This window comes from Podarcis tiliguerta (assembly GCF_965153285.1).
Source record: "Podarcis tiliguerta genome assembly, chromosome: W".
Taxonomy (NCBI): domain Eukaryota; kingdom Metazoa; phylum Chordata; class Lepidosauria; order Squamata; family Lacertidae; genus Podarcis; species Podarcis tiliguerta.
Window position 1 is genome coordinate 18,211,979 of NC_139552.1, and position 16,729 is coordinate 18,228,707.

The 16,729-nt window shown below is 49.4% G+C and overlaps 1 protein-coding gene and 1 long non-coding RNA gene across 2 annotated transcripts in view; both read left to right on the plus strand.

The window, feature by feature from the left end:
• The window catches only part of LOC310668798 (inositol polyphosphate 5-phosphatase OCRL-like), a gene marked incomplete at its 3' end in the record, with an annotated part of 733,402 nt that extends 717,134 nt beyond the window's left edge, over positions 1 to 16,268 (plus strand). The window contains 1 exon segment of the mRNA XM_083422126.1: positions 16,083 to 16,268. Coding sequence (XP_083278252.1) covers positions 16,083 to 16,268 — 186 coding nt within the window.
• On the plus strand, positions 10,281 to 15,508 carry LOC310668882. The gene is made up of 3 exons (XR_014506867.1): positions 10,281 to 10,443; positions 10,817 to 10,840; positions 15,453 to 15,508. It is a non-coding gene; the product is annotated as an uncharacterized lncRNA (long non-coding RNA).
• Positions 16,269 to 16,729: the final 461 nt, after the last annotated feature.

Consider the following 16,729-nt stretch of genomic DNA (forward strand, 5'->3'; position numbering starts at 1 on the left):
CCTTTCAAAACTTTGTTTTCTCGGACCCCGATCTGGCACTGAACTGCGCAGGCGTTCAGTAGGGAGCCCCGAAACTAGTCTCAAAGGCTAGGCAGGACGCTGTCGTGGATGGTAGAGCGGGAGGTTCACAAACTGGGGCCCCACACTAGGGTTATTCTTGTAAACAGCGCTGAGGTGGAATTCCGGATCCGTGGTTATTGTCCGGGTGAAGAGACCCGTGGTTTCCCAGGCTTGCGCCTGTGGTTTTCCGGGTGAAGAAACCCGTGGTTTCCCAGGCTTGGGCCTGTGGTTTTCCTAGACAAGTCATTTATAGTTTACTGATAGGTAGGAATTGTGCTAGTCAAAGATATCCCGAATACTGAAAGAATATTCTTTTTCTGCCCCCCCCCTTTCCCTTTGTCCCTTTCCTTGTGTGTCCATTCTTTCTGTCTTTTAGCATACTTCGTTAACGAAAATCCCACTATACCTACTAGAGGAAATGGGAGCCCATGCTTCCAAACATTCCAGCTGGACTCCTCCAGGCGACAAGGCTTCCATGAAGCCTTTCTGCCCTAGAGAGGACTCCAATACCCCTCTACAATTCATTCTCTCAAATTGGAAAGAACTGAGAGGCAGGAAGGGACTCTCAAAGTCTAAACTGAGGGACCTCTGCAACATCTCGTGGGTCGCTTTCACCCACCATCTGGAGCCGGCCTCACAATGGCCACCTCATGGTTCCTTTAATCTCGTGAAGATGCAGGCACTTAAATCTTATCTAGCCAATGAAAAACTCCAGCAGCTTTACTATCTCAATGCCTTCGTTGAAGCCCATGAATTGATCCAACGACAACAAGCCCAAATTGTTCGGCAAATGGCTGTTTTAAAAACAACCAGACCTCCCCCATACGATGAAATTAGAGCCCAAGAGGAGCAATTGGATAGAACCCTCGTCCTTTTCTATTATCCCGAACCAAGAGCACCCCAACCGCCAGGATCTGGGACAGGAGCCAGGGCAGGAGCTGGTGGAGGGGGCGCGGGACCCGGGGAAGACGTAACAAATCCACCTGCCACTACCCCTTTCCAAAGCTCGTCAAACGTATCGCTGCTCAACCCTTCCCAGAGTGCATCCGAGACAAGGGAAAACCAGATCAATTTGGATATAGGAGTCCTACCCAACGGGCAACCTTTTAACGAATGAAGGGATGGACCAGTCTCCAGTAGAACTCGGAATAGGGATAACCTGCAAAATGGAGAGGTAGAAGGCGCTTTTCCTCTAAGGGCACTACCTATACCCCCGGTCAGGGCAGGAGACCCACTCCGCATGGTCTTCACACACCAACCCTTCCTTACTTCAGATTTAATGAACTGGTCCGACAAAATGCCCTCTCTTCGAGACGACCCTGACAAATGCCACCGCCAAGTGGCCACCATCTTCTCCACCCACAACCCCACGTGGGTGGCTGTACATATGTTACTTGGGGCCCTTTTTAATGAGGCAGAAAAAAGGGAGATACTGGCAAAAGCGGGGGAAGCTTTAGCTCGGGAAGGCTACCAAACGAACTGACCCGCCTCGATGGCCCCACTGACCTCCCAGACTTTACTTAACAACAACACTACTGATGGTGTATGGGGCTTAAAGATTTTAAATAAAGCCAGCCTAGATGGCATCAAAGCTGCGGGACAGCGAACCGTGAATTGGACCAAAGTCCAAGCCGTCCTTCAAGGACGTGATGAACACCCATCTGACTATTATTCTCGACTGGTCTCTGCGATTAAAACCTGGCGTGGAATAGATCCAGAGAGCCCTCAACATGAGGTTATAGTCAAAGGGTTCTTTAAAGATCAAGCTACGGCTGACATACGGAAAGCATTAAATGCACACCTTGGGTACGATGGAAAAACAATAAATGAAATCCTTTCCATCGCAAAGTCTGTTTTCAATTCAAGAGACGAGCAGAAAAGAAAAGACCAAAAGCTCGATTAGCCACGAGTGCTAGCCTATGCAGCCGGGGTTCCTCCCTTCAAAGAAAAATTCAAGCCAAGGGGACCCGAACAGCTGGATGACCATGTTTGTTTTAACTGCGGTGAAGTGGGACATATAAAGAGACACTGCCCCCTCTTGACGGGAGCCAGAAGGGCCGAATATAGAGATCCAAGACCATACAGACCGGAACACAGGGAAGCCACCTATCCCAAATATAGGGAGTCAACCCCTCCATACGGACCTACTCAATCCCCGTCCCAAACGCAACCCTGCGCAGGACCCCCTCCTCCACAACCACGACCCCGAAATCACCCCCATGATGCTACCAATCCTTTCAAACAGGGAAATCGCTCCACAAATCCGACACATGAAATGGTAATGGAAGAGTATCAGAACCATTGACACTTAGAAGCAGATCCCGCCTCTTTCTCCTTTCTTTGCCCAGTCTTTCAACTATCCTCCTCCGACCCCATCTGCACTATGCAAATTGATGGGCAATCTTATGACTGTCTCCTAGACACTGGGGCCACTTACTCCACCCTTACAAATAGCCACTTGGCCCTGGGGGAAGAAACTAGAACCATGTTGGGACTTGATGGAATTCCCCGGAATTGCCCCCTTTCCAAACCTGCAAAGGTCTCAGTCGAACCTCTATCAGTCAAACATACCTTCCTACTAACCTCTAGTCCAGTCAACCTCTTGGGGAGGGATCTGCTCTGCAAACTGAACGCTACAATTCAATGTGGCCAAGAAGGAATTTATTTGCACATGCCAAATGACTCCATTTTCAATTTCCAAGGGATTCTTCAAGAAGCTAACGGCAAAGCCATTGATCTTCCTCCCGAACTTCTCAATAGTGTTCCCCTTTGGCTGTGGGGAACCGAATCAACATCCGTTGGACTCCTAAAGTCTGCAACCCCAGTAAAAGTAAACTATAGGAAAGACCTACCGTTTCCCTGCACCAAACAATACCCCCTACCCCCGGAAGCAATAGAAGGACTCACCCCAATGATTGACGAGTTTTTAAAGATGGGAGTTCTAGTTCCCTGTGCCTCTCCATGCAACACCCCTCTCCTTCCTGTTAAGAAACCCAACACAAACCCCATCAAATGGTGATTGGTACAAGATCTCAGGCTTGTCAATTCCTTCGTTATTCCCAGGCATGCTGTGGTGGCTAACCCCCACCACCTTCTGAGCACCATTCCGGAGGGAACTGTAGTTTACTCCGTCATCGACTTATGCTCTGCCTTCTTTAGTATTCCCGTGGATCCAGAGAGCCAGTTCCTCTTTGCCTTCACTTGGCAAACCGGTCAGCTAACGTGGACCCGGTTACCTCAAGGATATGTAGAATCTCCGGCAATCTTCTCCTTCATATTACATCAAGACCTATTAGATATAGTTCTTCCGGGGGGCTCCGCCCTTTACGTTGATGATATCTTGCTTTGTGGGCGGGACTTAGAATCCTGTAGATCAGATACTATAGCTCTCCTGATGATATTGGCACATAAGGGACACAAAGTATCCCCCAAAAAGATACAGTACTGCCAAAAGGAAGAGAAATATCTTGGCCGCATCCTGGGAGAAGGCACCTGTGCCCTAACCACAGATAGGATTGAAGCCATAACGAAACTACCCCTTCCTAAAACAAAAAGGCAGCTCAGGTGCTTCATCGGGATGAGTGGATTCTGCCGAGCCTGGATCCCTCGGTACGGAGAATTTACCCATCCCCTTACCGCAATGACCCACAACAATGCCCCAGACCAACTACAATGGACTGCTGAGGCGCTTGAAGCATTCGAATCTATCAAACAGGAGTTGAGATCCTCACCAGCCCTCGGACTCCCTGACTATAGACTACCTTTCTCTTTGTCCATGAAAACAAAGGAGTAGCCTCTGGTGTCCTCACGCAACCTTTTCAGGGAAGGAACAGACCTGTCGCCTACTACAGCCTCCAGTTGGACACCACTGTAATGGGGAACGTGGGGTGCCTGAGAGCAGTGGCAGCGGCGGCATTACTCCTAGAAAAAGCGCAAGAGACTGTTTTGGGACATGATCTAACTGTGAACGTCCCTCATGCTGTAGCTACCCATCTCAGCTTACAAGGGTGCCAACGCTTCACTATACAAAGGCTGAACAGGTACGAGGCTATCCTCCTCAGTCCGTCCAATGTTACCATAAAAAGAGTAAACTCTCTCAACCCTGCAACTTTCCTACCCCTCCCTGATGATGGCACTCCACATCACGACTGTTCCCAAGTGGTTCGCCATGCCAAAAAACCACGGGAGGACCTGGACTATCTCCCCTTAACAGACCCCGACCTCATCTTGTACACTGACGGGAGCTCAAAGATAGTGGGAGGGGAACAGAAAAGCGGATGCGCTGTCATCAGCGACACCGACATCTTAGAAGCACGCCCTGTCCATGCCAAGTACAGCGCGCAGGCTGCCGAACTTATTGCCCTGATCCGAGCCTGCGAATTGGGGGCGGGTCAAAGAATTACCATTTACACGGATTCAAAATATTGCTTTGGGTTAGTTCATGCCACCGGACAGATCTGGCTGCAGAGGGGCTTTCTGACCGCTGCAGGCACCCAAATAGCCCATGCCCCCCTTGTACAACGTCTCATGGATTCCATACATCTTCCCGAAGCTATAGCGGTAAAGCTCACACCAAGGGGAAGGACCCAATCTCAATAGGAAACCGTTGTGCCGATCGCGTAGCGCAGGAAGCAGCCCTACAGCCGCTGTCTGCAGACAATGAATTCCAGGGACCTCAGGTTCCTTCAGATGTGGACTTTGAACAAATGTACAAAGCCGCAACCCCAGAGGAGATAAAGGGATGGGAGGAACAAGGAGCTTTCTTTAAAAATGGCATTTGGTACCTTCCCGATAAGAGACTCTTAATGCCCAGACTCTGGGTACCCAAACACTTAAGGATCTTACATCAGTGTACCCACTGGGGAAGGGACAAGCTCATAGACTCAGTACAACGCTGTTGGTATGCCTCAGGACTGGCTCTCACTGCAAAAGCGGCAGTAAAGAATTGTCATACCTGTCAAACTTTTAATCCAAAGCATACCGCCAGATGTCCACCAGGAGCCAGACCATGGGCTTTCGTCCCATTCGAGAGTCTCCAAGTCGATTTCATAGACCTACCCCCTTGTCAGGGCTACAAACATGCCCTTGTCATCATTGATCAATTGACCGGATGGGTGGAATGCTTCCCGACTCGCCGAACTATGGCCCAAATAGTTGCTAAAATTCTACTGCATGAAATTATACCACGATTTGGGGTTCCGAGACACATAGACAGCGACAGGGGCTCACACTTCACCTCCAACGCAGTTCAAAAAGTAGCTAAAGCTCTAGGGGTAAAATGGAAATTACACACCCCATATCGCCCCCCCCCCTTCCTCAGGGCAGGTTGAAAGAATGAACCAGCAGCTTAAGTCTCAGCTGGGAAAACTCTGCAAAGACTCTGGAATCAAATGGGTCAATGCCCTCCCCTTGGTCTTACATAATCTCAGGGCATGCCCTCGTGGGAACCTGAACTTATCTCCTTATGAATTACTTTTTGGGAGACCCTCCCCCGTATACAACACCCAATTTCCCCCATCAGAACTAGAAGTGGGTGAGTCTGAATTAACCAAATATATAATACAGCTCCAGAAGCAACTGATTGTTCTCCACAGATACGCGGCCGCGAGTCAAAACATACCTCTAGACGAGAACATCCATCCATTCCAACCAGGGGACTGGGTACTGGCAAAGACTTACCAGAAGGTACCCCTACAGCCCACCTGGGAAGGACCCTACCAGGTACTTCTAACTACCCCAACCTCCGTCAAGTCGGCCTGGCTACATCATACCCGCTGCAAACCTGCTTCTCCACCCGACTCCGCCACTGACAACGCACCCTTATCTACTCCTCCACAAGTGGCAGAAGACGACACCGACATAGAGGTGAATCAACAAACTGGACCAGATCGGGGCACGAATCAAGCCCAACAGACCGGACCAGATCGGGGCACGAGTCGGGCCCTACAGACCGGACCAGATCGGGGCACTGGGCGGGCCCTACAGACCGGACCTGCTTCAACACCAGCATCGACTCATTGGACCTCTGAAATCGTCACAACAACGGACAACTGGGAGCAACCCCCGATCCGACTCCGTAAGACACCGCTTCATGCCGTTTGACAGCTCGCCTTTTGACAGCTCATCTTTTGACAACTCGCCTTTTGACAGCACGCCATTTGACAGCTTGCCTTTTGACAGCTTGCCTTTTGACAACTCGCCTTTTGACAGCACACCGTTTGACAGCTCGCCTTCTGACAGTTTCGCCTTTTGACAGCTCGCCCTTTGACAGCTTCGCCTTTTGACAGCTCGTCTTTTGACAACTCGCCTTTTGACAACTCGCCGGTTGACAGCTCGCCTTCTGACAGCTTCACCTTTTGACAGCACGCTGTTTGACAGCTCACCTTCTGACAGCTTCGCCTTTTGACAGCTCGCCCTTTGACAGCTCGCCTTTTGACAGCTTCGCCTTTTGACAAGCTGGCCTTTGGACAACTTCGCCTTTGACAGCACGCCTTTTGACAGTTTGCCTTTCACAGCCTGCCGCTTACCACCACCCTCTTCCCAACCACCATGCTCTCCACCAGACGCACCATACCTCCTCCTTTCTCCGTCCTACTCATGTTTCCCATTTTTGCCACAACCATGACCCACTCAAAGACCGTCATGACCATGCATGTTTCATGCCCAGGATTACAAATTGAGCACCAATATCTTGACTTCGGTATTGTGGACATGGTGAAAAGAGGGACATTGGATCGCCTGGGGGATTTTGACTTCTGCGTACCAGAGACCCACGTCCTCCTCCGCCATTCCACACACCAAACGTGGGAACGGTTCGTTCGTTCTCCAACTTACACCCCACTCGGCAAACTCATACTAAGCAGAGATGGTCCCTGGAACCGAGCCTGCTGTATAAATGGTTCCTATACACTATTCTCCGACGGTGTGCCCCAACAATCGCTGAACTGGACAATTTTAGACAATGGCGGTGGGGAATCAGTTTACACTGACCGAAATCACCCGACCGGCCGTCTGATTCATGGATTTTACTCCGTACCTCGCCCCACCACCCTCCAGGGAGTCTGCCTCCGAAGGTACTGCTGCGTCTGGGACATCGGCCTTGCCTCCACCTGGGATGGCAGAGTGTACCTTGAGGGCTGGCATCACTCCACCACCCCACCCGCGGAGTGGGATACTTCAGGGCTCCAAAGATGTGGAGGTGTGGCTACAAACCTCACCTACCTACATCGACAAGACCCCCTCCACCCCGCGGGCACGGCACCTCGACAAAGGGGGGGACTGTCAATATCTCAAACCCCCACCAATGACGACCTATTATCCACCTGGCATTCCAACACCTATGTGAAGCTGGTCTCCGAAATTGCAAAACAAACGACCACCGACGACTGTTGGATCTGTGCCAACGCCCCGGCTCACCTCCACAGCGGCATTCCTTTTCTTGGAGTACCCCTCACCTTACAACAACACCTCTCTGCCGACGTACAGTCCTGGAACCTGACGGCTGTAAACTTAACTCACCAGTACATCTACCTAACCGGACCTACGAAAAGTGACCTCTGTCGGAAGTTCAGCGGCAATGACAGGATGATTGGAGAAAGTACCTGTAAGTACATCATTGGCATCACCCTGACCGGTAGAATCACCTTGTGGCGACAGGGCAACCTCTCTACCCATCCAGATCTGTTGTCTGCCTGGAAACAAGTGATGAATTTGCCTGATTCTTGGGACCCCTCCCCAGTTTCCCAGTGCTTTTTCCGCACCTTTCTCACGGGCCGCATAGACTCCTGCCTACAGGGATTGTTTTGGGTGTGCGGCCATCGTGGCTATGTATGGGCCAGCCCCCACCCCCGAGGCACCTGCTACCTTGGACTTATCTTGCCTGGGATCAGGGTCACCCCAGACCTTCCCCCTGGAAGGAGACGCAACAAGAGGGCAAAGGACTTGTCAGAACTTTCCGATGTGTCAGCCAATGGGGAAACCTATGGGCGAGCCCTCTTCCCCGCCTACAGAGCAGGTTCCAACCATGTAGACATTCTTAAACTGACGGACATTCTATTAACTTTTATGGAGGAGTCTAACGCGGCAACCCAGTCCATCCTAACGGCGTTGATGGAGGTCAAACAGATGGCGATTCAGAATCGCCTTGCTTTAGACTATATTCTGGCTTCGACTGGAGGCGTATGTGCCCTCGTAGGAACCGAGTGCTGTACGTACGTCTCTGATCAGACCTTGAACATTACGGGTCATCTCAACAATATCCACAAACTGACAGATGAGCTTAGAGATATTCAACATGAAGGTCTATCCGATGCTCAATTTTGGAGCTGGCTACCGGGATCTGCATGGATAAAACAGCTCTTGGGAAACGGGCTCCTGATTCTAATCACCGTAGCTATCTGCATTGCTTTCTTCTGCTGCGCTATCCATTGCTTCCCACTTTGCTGTCAAACGTGCGACTCCTGCATTCCGTTTCTCCGCTCCCGCACGTCTGCCTCTCACAGGATGTTGCCACCGGGAACCCCTTCGACTTTCATCGAGATGGGACCCCTAGGAGCCCCCCGAAATCCGGACTCTGGGTATGGCATGTCAGATTTTTACTAGCTTGTGCGGAGAAAAGGATTGTGCGGGGTCCAGCTTCGCAATCTTATCTCCGAAGGGGGGAACTGTAGCAGGAAACACCCCCCCCTTCATTACAATGTAATGCACAAGCACCCCCCCCCCCCACACACACACGCCTCCCACCTCCCCGAGCCTGGAGATGTCCCTTCTAGAAGGGCATCCCCTAAAAGCCTTCCGTAAATAAGGAAGCGCTAGCTTGACAGCTCCACACGGAACCCATTTTATTTTCGTATATTTTCCCTTAGTGGACCGAAACACTCTACCTCGCCCTATCCTTATTATGGGTAGACCAACTGTCTGAACTCAGGGTCAATCGGCTGCCGTTTCAGCCAATCAGCGTTACCGAACAGCGCCCCTTGTGGCGGCCACGCAGGTACTGCAGGCAGCAGGCGCCCGCTTCTCTATCTTTGACAGTTCTCAAATACAAAGTTTCCGAGTCCAATTGACTGTGACTGATTTAATCAAAATGTTGCAAACCGCTTCCGGAAAGGCGAAAGTGCTTTGAACTTCAAGGACAGTATTCTTCATAAATTCACCATAAATCAGCCGTATATCGGATTTTTGCCGGATCACTTTTATTCTGCTTCATATTACAAGGACTATCAAAGGGGGGTGGCCTGATACCAGTCAGCCATAATCCCTTGACTGAGCAGGCATGTACTCTGCAGCTCTACCCAGTTGACATGGCAACCTTGATAGTCATCTTGATGGGCTCAGACAGAAGACTATCATGAACACAACGAACTGCATACACTAGTGTATTCAACACAGACTATGACAAAGGGACCGTGACCGGATTACCCTCAGGGGGCAGGAAACTGCGCCTTTCCCTTTGTTTCCCGAAAATGACTCATGGGGAGGAAGAGAAGGGGCTCCGGCCAGGTGTCAGGATACTCAGATTACCTGTGCAACCCCTCCCCGACTCCTCCTGTTTTTAATGTAGTCATGATGTAAATATGATGTATTTCTAGGGGTGTAACTTAGGGGATTAGGAGCTAATAAAAGTTGGGGTCTTCTTTTGTTGGAGGGTCCCAAAACACCTTTTGGCATCGCAGGGAACCAGTGAGAGCAGTCCGCCCAAAAATTACTTTTTTAAAACAATGCGTATTTTTATGTTGTGGAGGCACAAAAATATCTTGGGGATCATATAGAACTAGCCAAACTTTTAAAAACTCAATGAAATGTAAACTAAAAAAGAAAGTTACATTGGGGACGCAAAAATCCTTTCCCTTTTTATATTCTTTTGTTAGGATCACTTTCTCTCAACCCCCAGTATCCTGTCACCATCTTCTGTGCAGCTGCTGCTTTGGAGGACTAGAGAGGAAAGTGGGGTGGGGGTGGGAACTGAGTCGCTTCTTTTCCTAATTCTTGAAGTTAAGGTTTCCCCCATACACCTGTGAGAACAGGAGGCTGTACGAGATGGGCCATTGGCCTGATCCAGCAGGCTCGCATTGTGTCCTTCTGTTCAATTCTTCACTGTCTTCACTTTTAATTTACAGACAAGCCAACTTGGCTGTGCCAAAGAGTGTATCTGCCTGACCTCCTCCCGTTTTAGGTGAGACGGGGGACATTTCCCTGGATGTGTACGTCAGCAAGGAAGAGAAGATTGAGGCTATCTTTGTCCTTCACCTTGACCGTGGCAAGGACTATTTCCTCACCATCAGTGGGAGCTACCTACCAAGCTGCTTCGGGACCTCCTTGGAAGCCTTGTGCTGGATGAGGCAGCCGATTGGCGAAGTTCCCGTCACCAGACTTATTGACCTGGTAGGGAAAGGGATTGATTTACCTGGCAGGTTCATGTGCTGGATGTCTACCCTTCCCACTCTGCTTGCCTGCTTGAAAAACAGCTGCTCTTCCACTCAGAAATGTGGGGGCTGGGGGTCCTCCGCTGCATTCAGCTTCTGTAGCTGTGCATCCGCTTCCTGTGTGCTGTTCATGCCCTTTGTTTGCCTTGACTGAGTCATCCCAGGTTCTGGTCCTCCCACCTGCCCTTTCCCAGGGCCACTGAACCGTGTGCATTTCCCTGCCATCTGCCCAGATACTGTTCAGCCAATGGGCTGTTTCTTTCTCTTCTCAGGGCCTGTGCCATTAACACCCTTGGTTGTCTTTTGCTCTTGCCTTCCTCCTCTGATCTCAGGGAGAAGACAGCTTCCTAGAAAAGGTAACAGTTGGTTTGCTATCCTCTAGATGTTCTTGTAGCGGGCTCAAATCAGGTACAGGCAACGCCCCGTTTACACGGGGGTTGCGTTCCGAGGTACCGTGCGTTTAAATGAAATTGCGTATATTGGGGACAGCATTGGAAAAGCCTGCAAACACCCTCTAAACTTCCGGAAGCCCTTTTGAAAGGCCTTTGGAAAACCAGCAGCCTCCCTGCAAAACTCCTTGCTCCAACTCTCCACAGGCCTGAAAGGTCGGTGCCAAAGCTCCTGGGAGGGAGTCGAGATGCTGTTTCCATGCCACTTTGCCGCTTTTGTGCTCTTGGGGGGGGGCATTTTTGCCCCTTCAACTGCCCCTTCCAGCTTTGCGGCAGTGTGCATGTGCCTCGAAGGCACGTAAATGGAGTTGCCCTTGTCAACGATCAGCAGCTGCTCCATGCAGTGGCAGCTGGTCCCTTAGGGCAAACCAGGCACTACCCCAGCAACCTCACTTTCCTCTCAGGCAACCCGCACCTGCCTGCCTTCTGACTCAAATCCAGTCCAGGTGGTGGCTCTAGCTCTCTGCTTTGGTCTCTTCCCTAGTCTCAACGTGGCCCTTGTAGAACTCGGCAGAGGAGAACGGAGACGAAACCAGAATTTGTCAGCACTGCTTGTAACTGATTTTGCGCTGCTTGACTTTGGGTCCGCTTGCGATTGGCAGCACGGGAGGCAGAAAGCCCAGTCTCATGATGCAGGCACCAGCCCCCTCTGGCCCCAAGAGCCAGTTTTCTCCTTGTCTCTGTGCTCAGCAACTGCTGCACAGGCTATGCCACTCTGGCTTACTCTTACCACCTGAGCACTGGCATTTGGGAAGCGGTAGTGGCTGCTTTGGGGTGGCTCAGGGAAATGTCACTCCTCTCGAAATCAGATAGACTTGGGTGTATTATCATAGCCACAAGGAGACAGTGGTGACCGTCAATTTGGACAGCTGTAGACATTTAGAATCATGGAGGATATGTTTATCAGTGGCTACCGGTCAGGGCTATTTCTTGCCACTATTATCACAAACCACATGCTTTTGATTACCAGTTTCTGGGGAACATGATGGACAGAGTGCTCTTGTCCCCGTGTCCCTATGGACTCCCAAGGGCATGTGGTTGGCCATTGTGGGAAAAAATGCTGATCTAACCCAGCAAGGCTCCTGTGTTCTTTAGCATGCACCAGCTACTCTTGCACTAAGACTCTGATACAGTATGTGTCATTCCCCACACCAATACACTCTCTCTCTCTCTCTCTCTCTCTCTCTCTCGACAGGGGCGGGGAGTATTGGCGGCGGGGGCAGGGAGGATGAACTGGGTCCTAATCAACAGCTGCCCTGGGGATGAGGGGATCAAATTCTCCATCCTTGCCGGACTTCCTCCAACTGGAGGAACTGGCTCCGTGGAAACTGGGTCTTCCCACAGCGGCGAAGGTGGGGACCCACTAGAAATCCCAGGTGGAGGAAGCCTGGGAACGTGGAGTTCGGCAGGGCACCAGGAGCGCTTCCCCTACTCACGGGGAACCCCATTTTGGGGCTCCGGAGTAAAGTGGGGTGAGTGGCGCTGTGCTGCGAACTGATTGCTACTTTCACGGAGTGAAGCCGTATAGCCATTGCCGGAGAGCGCTGACTTTTTCCTGTGGACAATTGGACTTAAAACAAGTACCCGTGAGTAGAAATGGAAAATTGGATCAAGAAACACCTTAATTTGGCACCAAAGCGGGAAGGTTCAAAACAGGAAGTCCGCCTTCCGCTTTTTGTAAACAGACTGAAGCAAAAACCTTGTAAGCTAAACTGGAAAGTTGTCTATAAAAGCCTAAATTTCATTCATTTATAACCACTAAAACCCCCTTGGAAGCAGGAGAAAAGGGGGGGGGGCTTTGACTGTTTAAGCCTGCAGGAGTGGGAGTAAAGAAAGACAAGTTTCCACCGTCTCAAACCTGGGAACAGGATGTCAGAGTCAGAAATTGTTGGAGATGTTCATTGACTGTGAATTGGAACACTTTGACAGATAGCTAAAAAAGAGAAATGAACTGATTCCAATGCTGCTTTTTGCATTTTAAAGAAACAAAATATCTGAAAAATGAAAGTAACTTTCCTTTGTTGGACTCGCCTTAAAAAGATGGATACAAATAGAAATTGCCTCCTCTAGAGGGAGCTTGTTAAATTGTTGGTGCAGTCTACTTGGGGACTTTACAGCTGTGAGATTAAGATCGTGGGACCAGTCCTTTGACCTTGAATAAAAATGTGCTGGGAGGAAGTTTTGGTGCTTGCTTTATGCAAGACAAGTGCTTTGTTGGAACAGATGCATGAAAAGATGGATTTGATGAATGAGGAAATGGATTTGATGACTGTTGTGGTCAGTAACTGTGGAGAAACAGGGAATACTGATACAGAAATCATTCAGGGACCAACTCAGGAACCTGAGCAGAAGATAATGGAGGAGATTGCGGTTGCACCTCAAATAATACAAACGGAGAGACCCGAGGCCCTGCAGGAGCATAAGCCGCTGTTTTTGAAGATTGAAGTTGGAGTGGGCCAGGGAGAGTCTGGAGCTGAGGAGGTTCTTAACTTTGGAGGGACTTTGAAATATACTTTCAAATATTTTTTGGATTACACTGATGATTGTGGGGAGTGGGACTGTGGGGAATGGGCTGGTCTGATGAAGGGAGATGGAGATAATTTTGGGCTGGAATCTCCCAGAGACCTACCCCTCAATGAGAAAGGAAAGAAATTAAGAAAGAGACCAACAAAAGATAAGGAAAAGTGCAGGTATAAACAAGAAGAAGATCTGCAGAAGGGACATGGAAAAGACTTAAGAGCCTCGGACATAAGATTACCAGGTTGATGGACTAGATGGAATGGACAGTAAGGACTGGCATAACCCGAGACCAGGAAGAAAAGATGTTGGATGAAGATTGGAAGAAAATTTATAAAGAAAAATTCTTATTTAGGGAATTAGCGTAAAATTAATGAATATTAGGGAAAATGCTGGAATGAAACTATCTGGCTTTAGTAGAAATGATGTAAGGAGTTATGTATAAATAAGTATTAAGTTTCAAGCTTTAAGGTATTTTACGGTAAGATAAGGTTAAATAAATCAAGGCAAATTGAATAACAGATTATGGGGAAAGATGGGAAGGATTTGCTGAGTTAATTAATAGGTTAAATTGTTAAGATAAATTAGTAAATAAAAATTGAGAAAGATGCAAAGAATTTGCTGAAATAACTAACTAAACTAGAATACAAAAAGGGAGGTGTGAGGAGGTCAATGAAACAAGCAAATGGAAGTTAAAGATATGCAATATGGGATTTGTGTTTGTTTGATTTTTTGTTTTTTTTGTTGTTGTTGTATTGCTGTATTGGTTTTTATGCATTTTTTTCTTTTTTTTTTCCTTTCTTTTTTTATGTACTGTAGTGCTGTTTCCTATTTTTTCTTCTTTTCTGTAATCCTGAAAACTTTTAATAAATATTACTTTAAAAAACAAAAAACAAATTCTCCATCCTTGCCAACTCCTTTTAGTGATGGGCTGCTTGCCACTGCTGTGCTCCTAAAGCTCTCTTGCTCCCCCCTCCTCTCTTTCTCTTTCTCTTGAATGTGGGAGCTGGAGATAGAATTAACCACCCTGAACATTTCTGGAGAGGAAGATGGGAAGGAGGCTGGAGGCATGGTTCACCAGCTGCTGTGTGCTGCATTGCCCAGACAAAGTCGTGGGCTGGGGCTCCAGCTGTTGCTCAGTTTCTACCACTGCCTCTGCAACGTGCTCTAGACAAGGGGTGGTGAACATGTGACCCCATCATCTCATCATGCTGGCTGGGGCTGCAGCCCATCAACCTATGAAGGCCCATCCATGTTCTGTTGCTGTTTTTCTTACTTATTTCCTGCCCTTCACCCTAAGGTCCCAGGGCAGGTTCCAGCAATTTAAATAAAATGTTAGCCAAACCTCATGTCCACAGCTGCATATTCAGTAAGCTTTGGGGTGAACTGCACATCCGGAGTGGGAGGATTACGAGCTGCATATTAAGAGGGGGAGGGGGAGCTTGGATTTGGGGTGCGAGCAATTTGTTTTTTGTTTTCCCACTTGAGATGCTTGCTGTGGCTAGGGCCGGGCGATACGTCAATATAGATATATTTTCAAATCAGCTTGAAGTCTAGATAGTGAGGCTGGTTTCATAATTTCTGACCTGGCAATGTATTGCGAATCATGATGTGTGTGTGTACTATGCAAAAAACACCATGTGGGGGGGAACTGTGAAGCCAGACAATGCTTCTCGAGATTCCTGCAGCCCCTGTGGACTCTGCCGGTTCAGCTTTCCCCTGCCCTCCTGCAGGGGGCAGCAGAAATCACAATGCGGGGGAAACCGTGAAGCCAGCCAATGCCTCTACATAGCTCCATCTTATTTCAGACATCGTGATATATTGGTGTGTTGCAATGTTTAGCTAGTGCTATAGCACAGTGTTGAAAGCCAGCTATCGCCCAGCCCTAGTTGTGGCCTCAGAGGGCAAGACTTGTCCACCCAGCTGGAGCAAGGAAAGAATGCATACAGGCACACATTCTGTCAGGCTCTCATGCCAGTCCCGCTTGTCATTGGACCTCCAGGAGAAGCAGTTTCTGGATATCGTACCCTAGGATGGTGATGACTCCACTGAGCGGCCAAGGAGATCTGGCTTTTGATGGACCACCTCTTCAAGAATGCCTGCCACCAGGTGAGCTGAGGGGGACGGTACCATTGAAAGGATGGGTGTGGGCTGGAATCCAGTACCAGTTTTGGGGTGTGCAGGTTCCAAACGTCCCAATTGATTCATATCTTAGCTACCGACTCGCTCTTACAAACTCCTGCTGTGCGTATAGTGGCACCTTGGTGGAGCGGCAGCGGGTGGGACATCCAGCATACGGTCTTCCTTAGAGCGGCTCAGAAGAACCCAAGTGTTCCCAACCATTGTCTGTCTCTCCCTAGCAAAGCGGCTCTCTGAGAATGGCCACTAGAAGAAGCGGGGAATGATTTCACTCTCCCATTGCCCCAAATCATGAGAAGGGTAGTAGAAATGCTACTGTGGAAAGCAGGCGGGATACAATTCTCAGCCCCTGTGCCAGCTCTCTTGGTGATGGGCTTCTCTCCATTGTGGCATTCCTCGACCTCACATTATGCACCCCAGGGCTGGATTGTTCTTCATGCTATCCAGGATGTACCTCATCCCTTCCGAACATACGGGTGATACTCTGCTTCAGGAGGACCTCTTCCAGACCCCAGGGACGCAGGACGAGCTGCAGGAGATAACTGAGTGCCTGGACACCAGCATTCCCGAGACGATCCGTATCCTCTTTGGGGGGCATTGTTGGGGAGCAGGGCTGCTTGGTGGTTTTCTTTCACTCTTGGCTGGAGTGGACCTCACTTTTATATACCTAGTGGCTTAGGTTCCTAGGCCACCCCATCCTTAAGGCTCTGGGACACAGCACAATAAAATGCCCACAGTCAAGTCCAGTCATGCATCCAAACAGCTTCACAGCTTTAACCCCCATTTGAAAACATCAGCCTGGCTAGATAGAGCAGAGGTGGGGAATCTTGACAGGCCCGCAGGCCCCACATCTAGCATCATACGTGGTGTCAAGGTAAAGACATGTCTGCAAAGGAGCTTCAAGGGTACGTTCAATTGTTCTTTGGCAAGCAGGGTTTGTTGACCGCACTTTTGGACTTGACCACTAGTATTTGTTGTTTGGATTGAAACCATGCCTGCAGAAGGACATTTCCTCGGCAGATCAGCTTTGCAGGCAGCTTCGTCAAGAGGGGAGGTGTGGGATAATTACAGTGGGGTGGCTCAGTTGGTAGAGCGTGACACTCTTAATCTCAGGGCTGCGGGTTCAAAATGTGGGGTAAT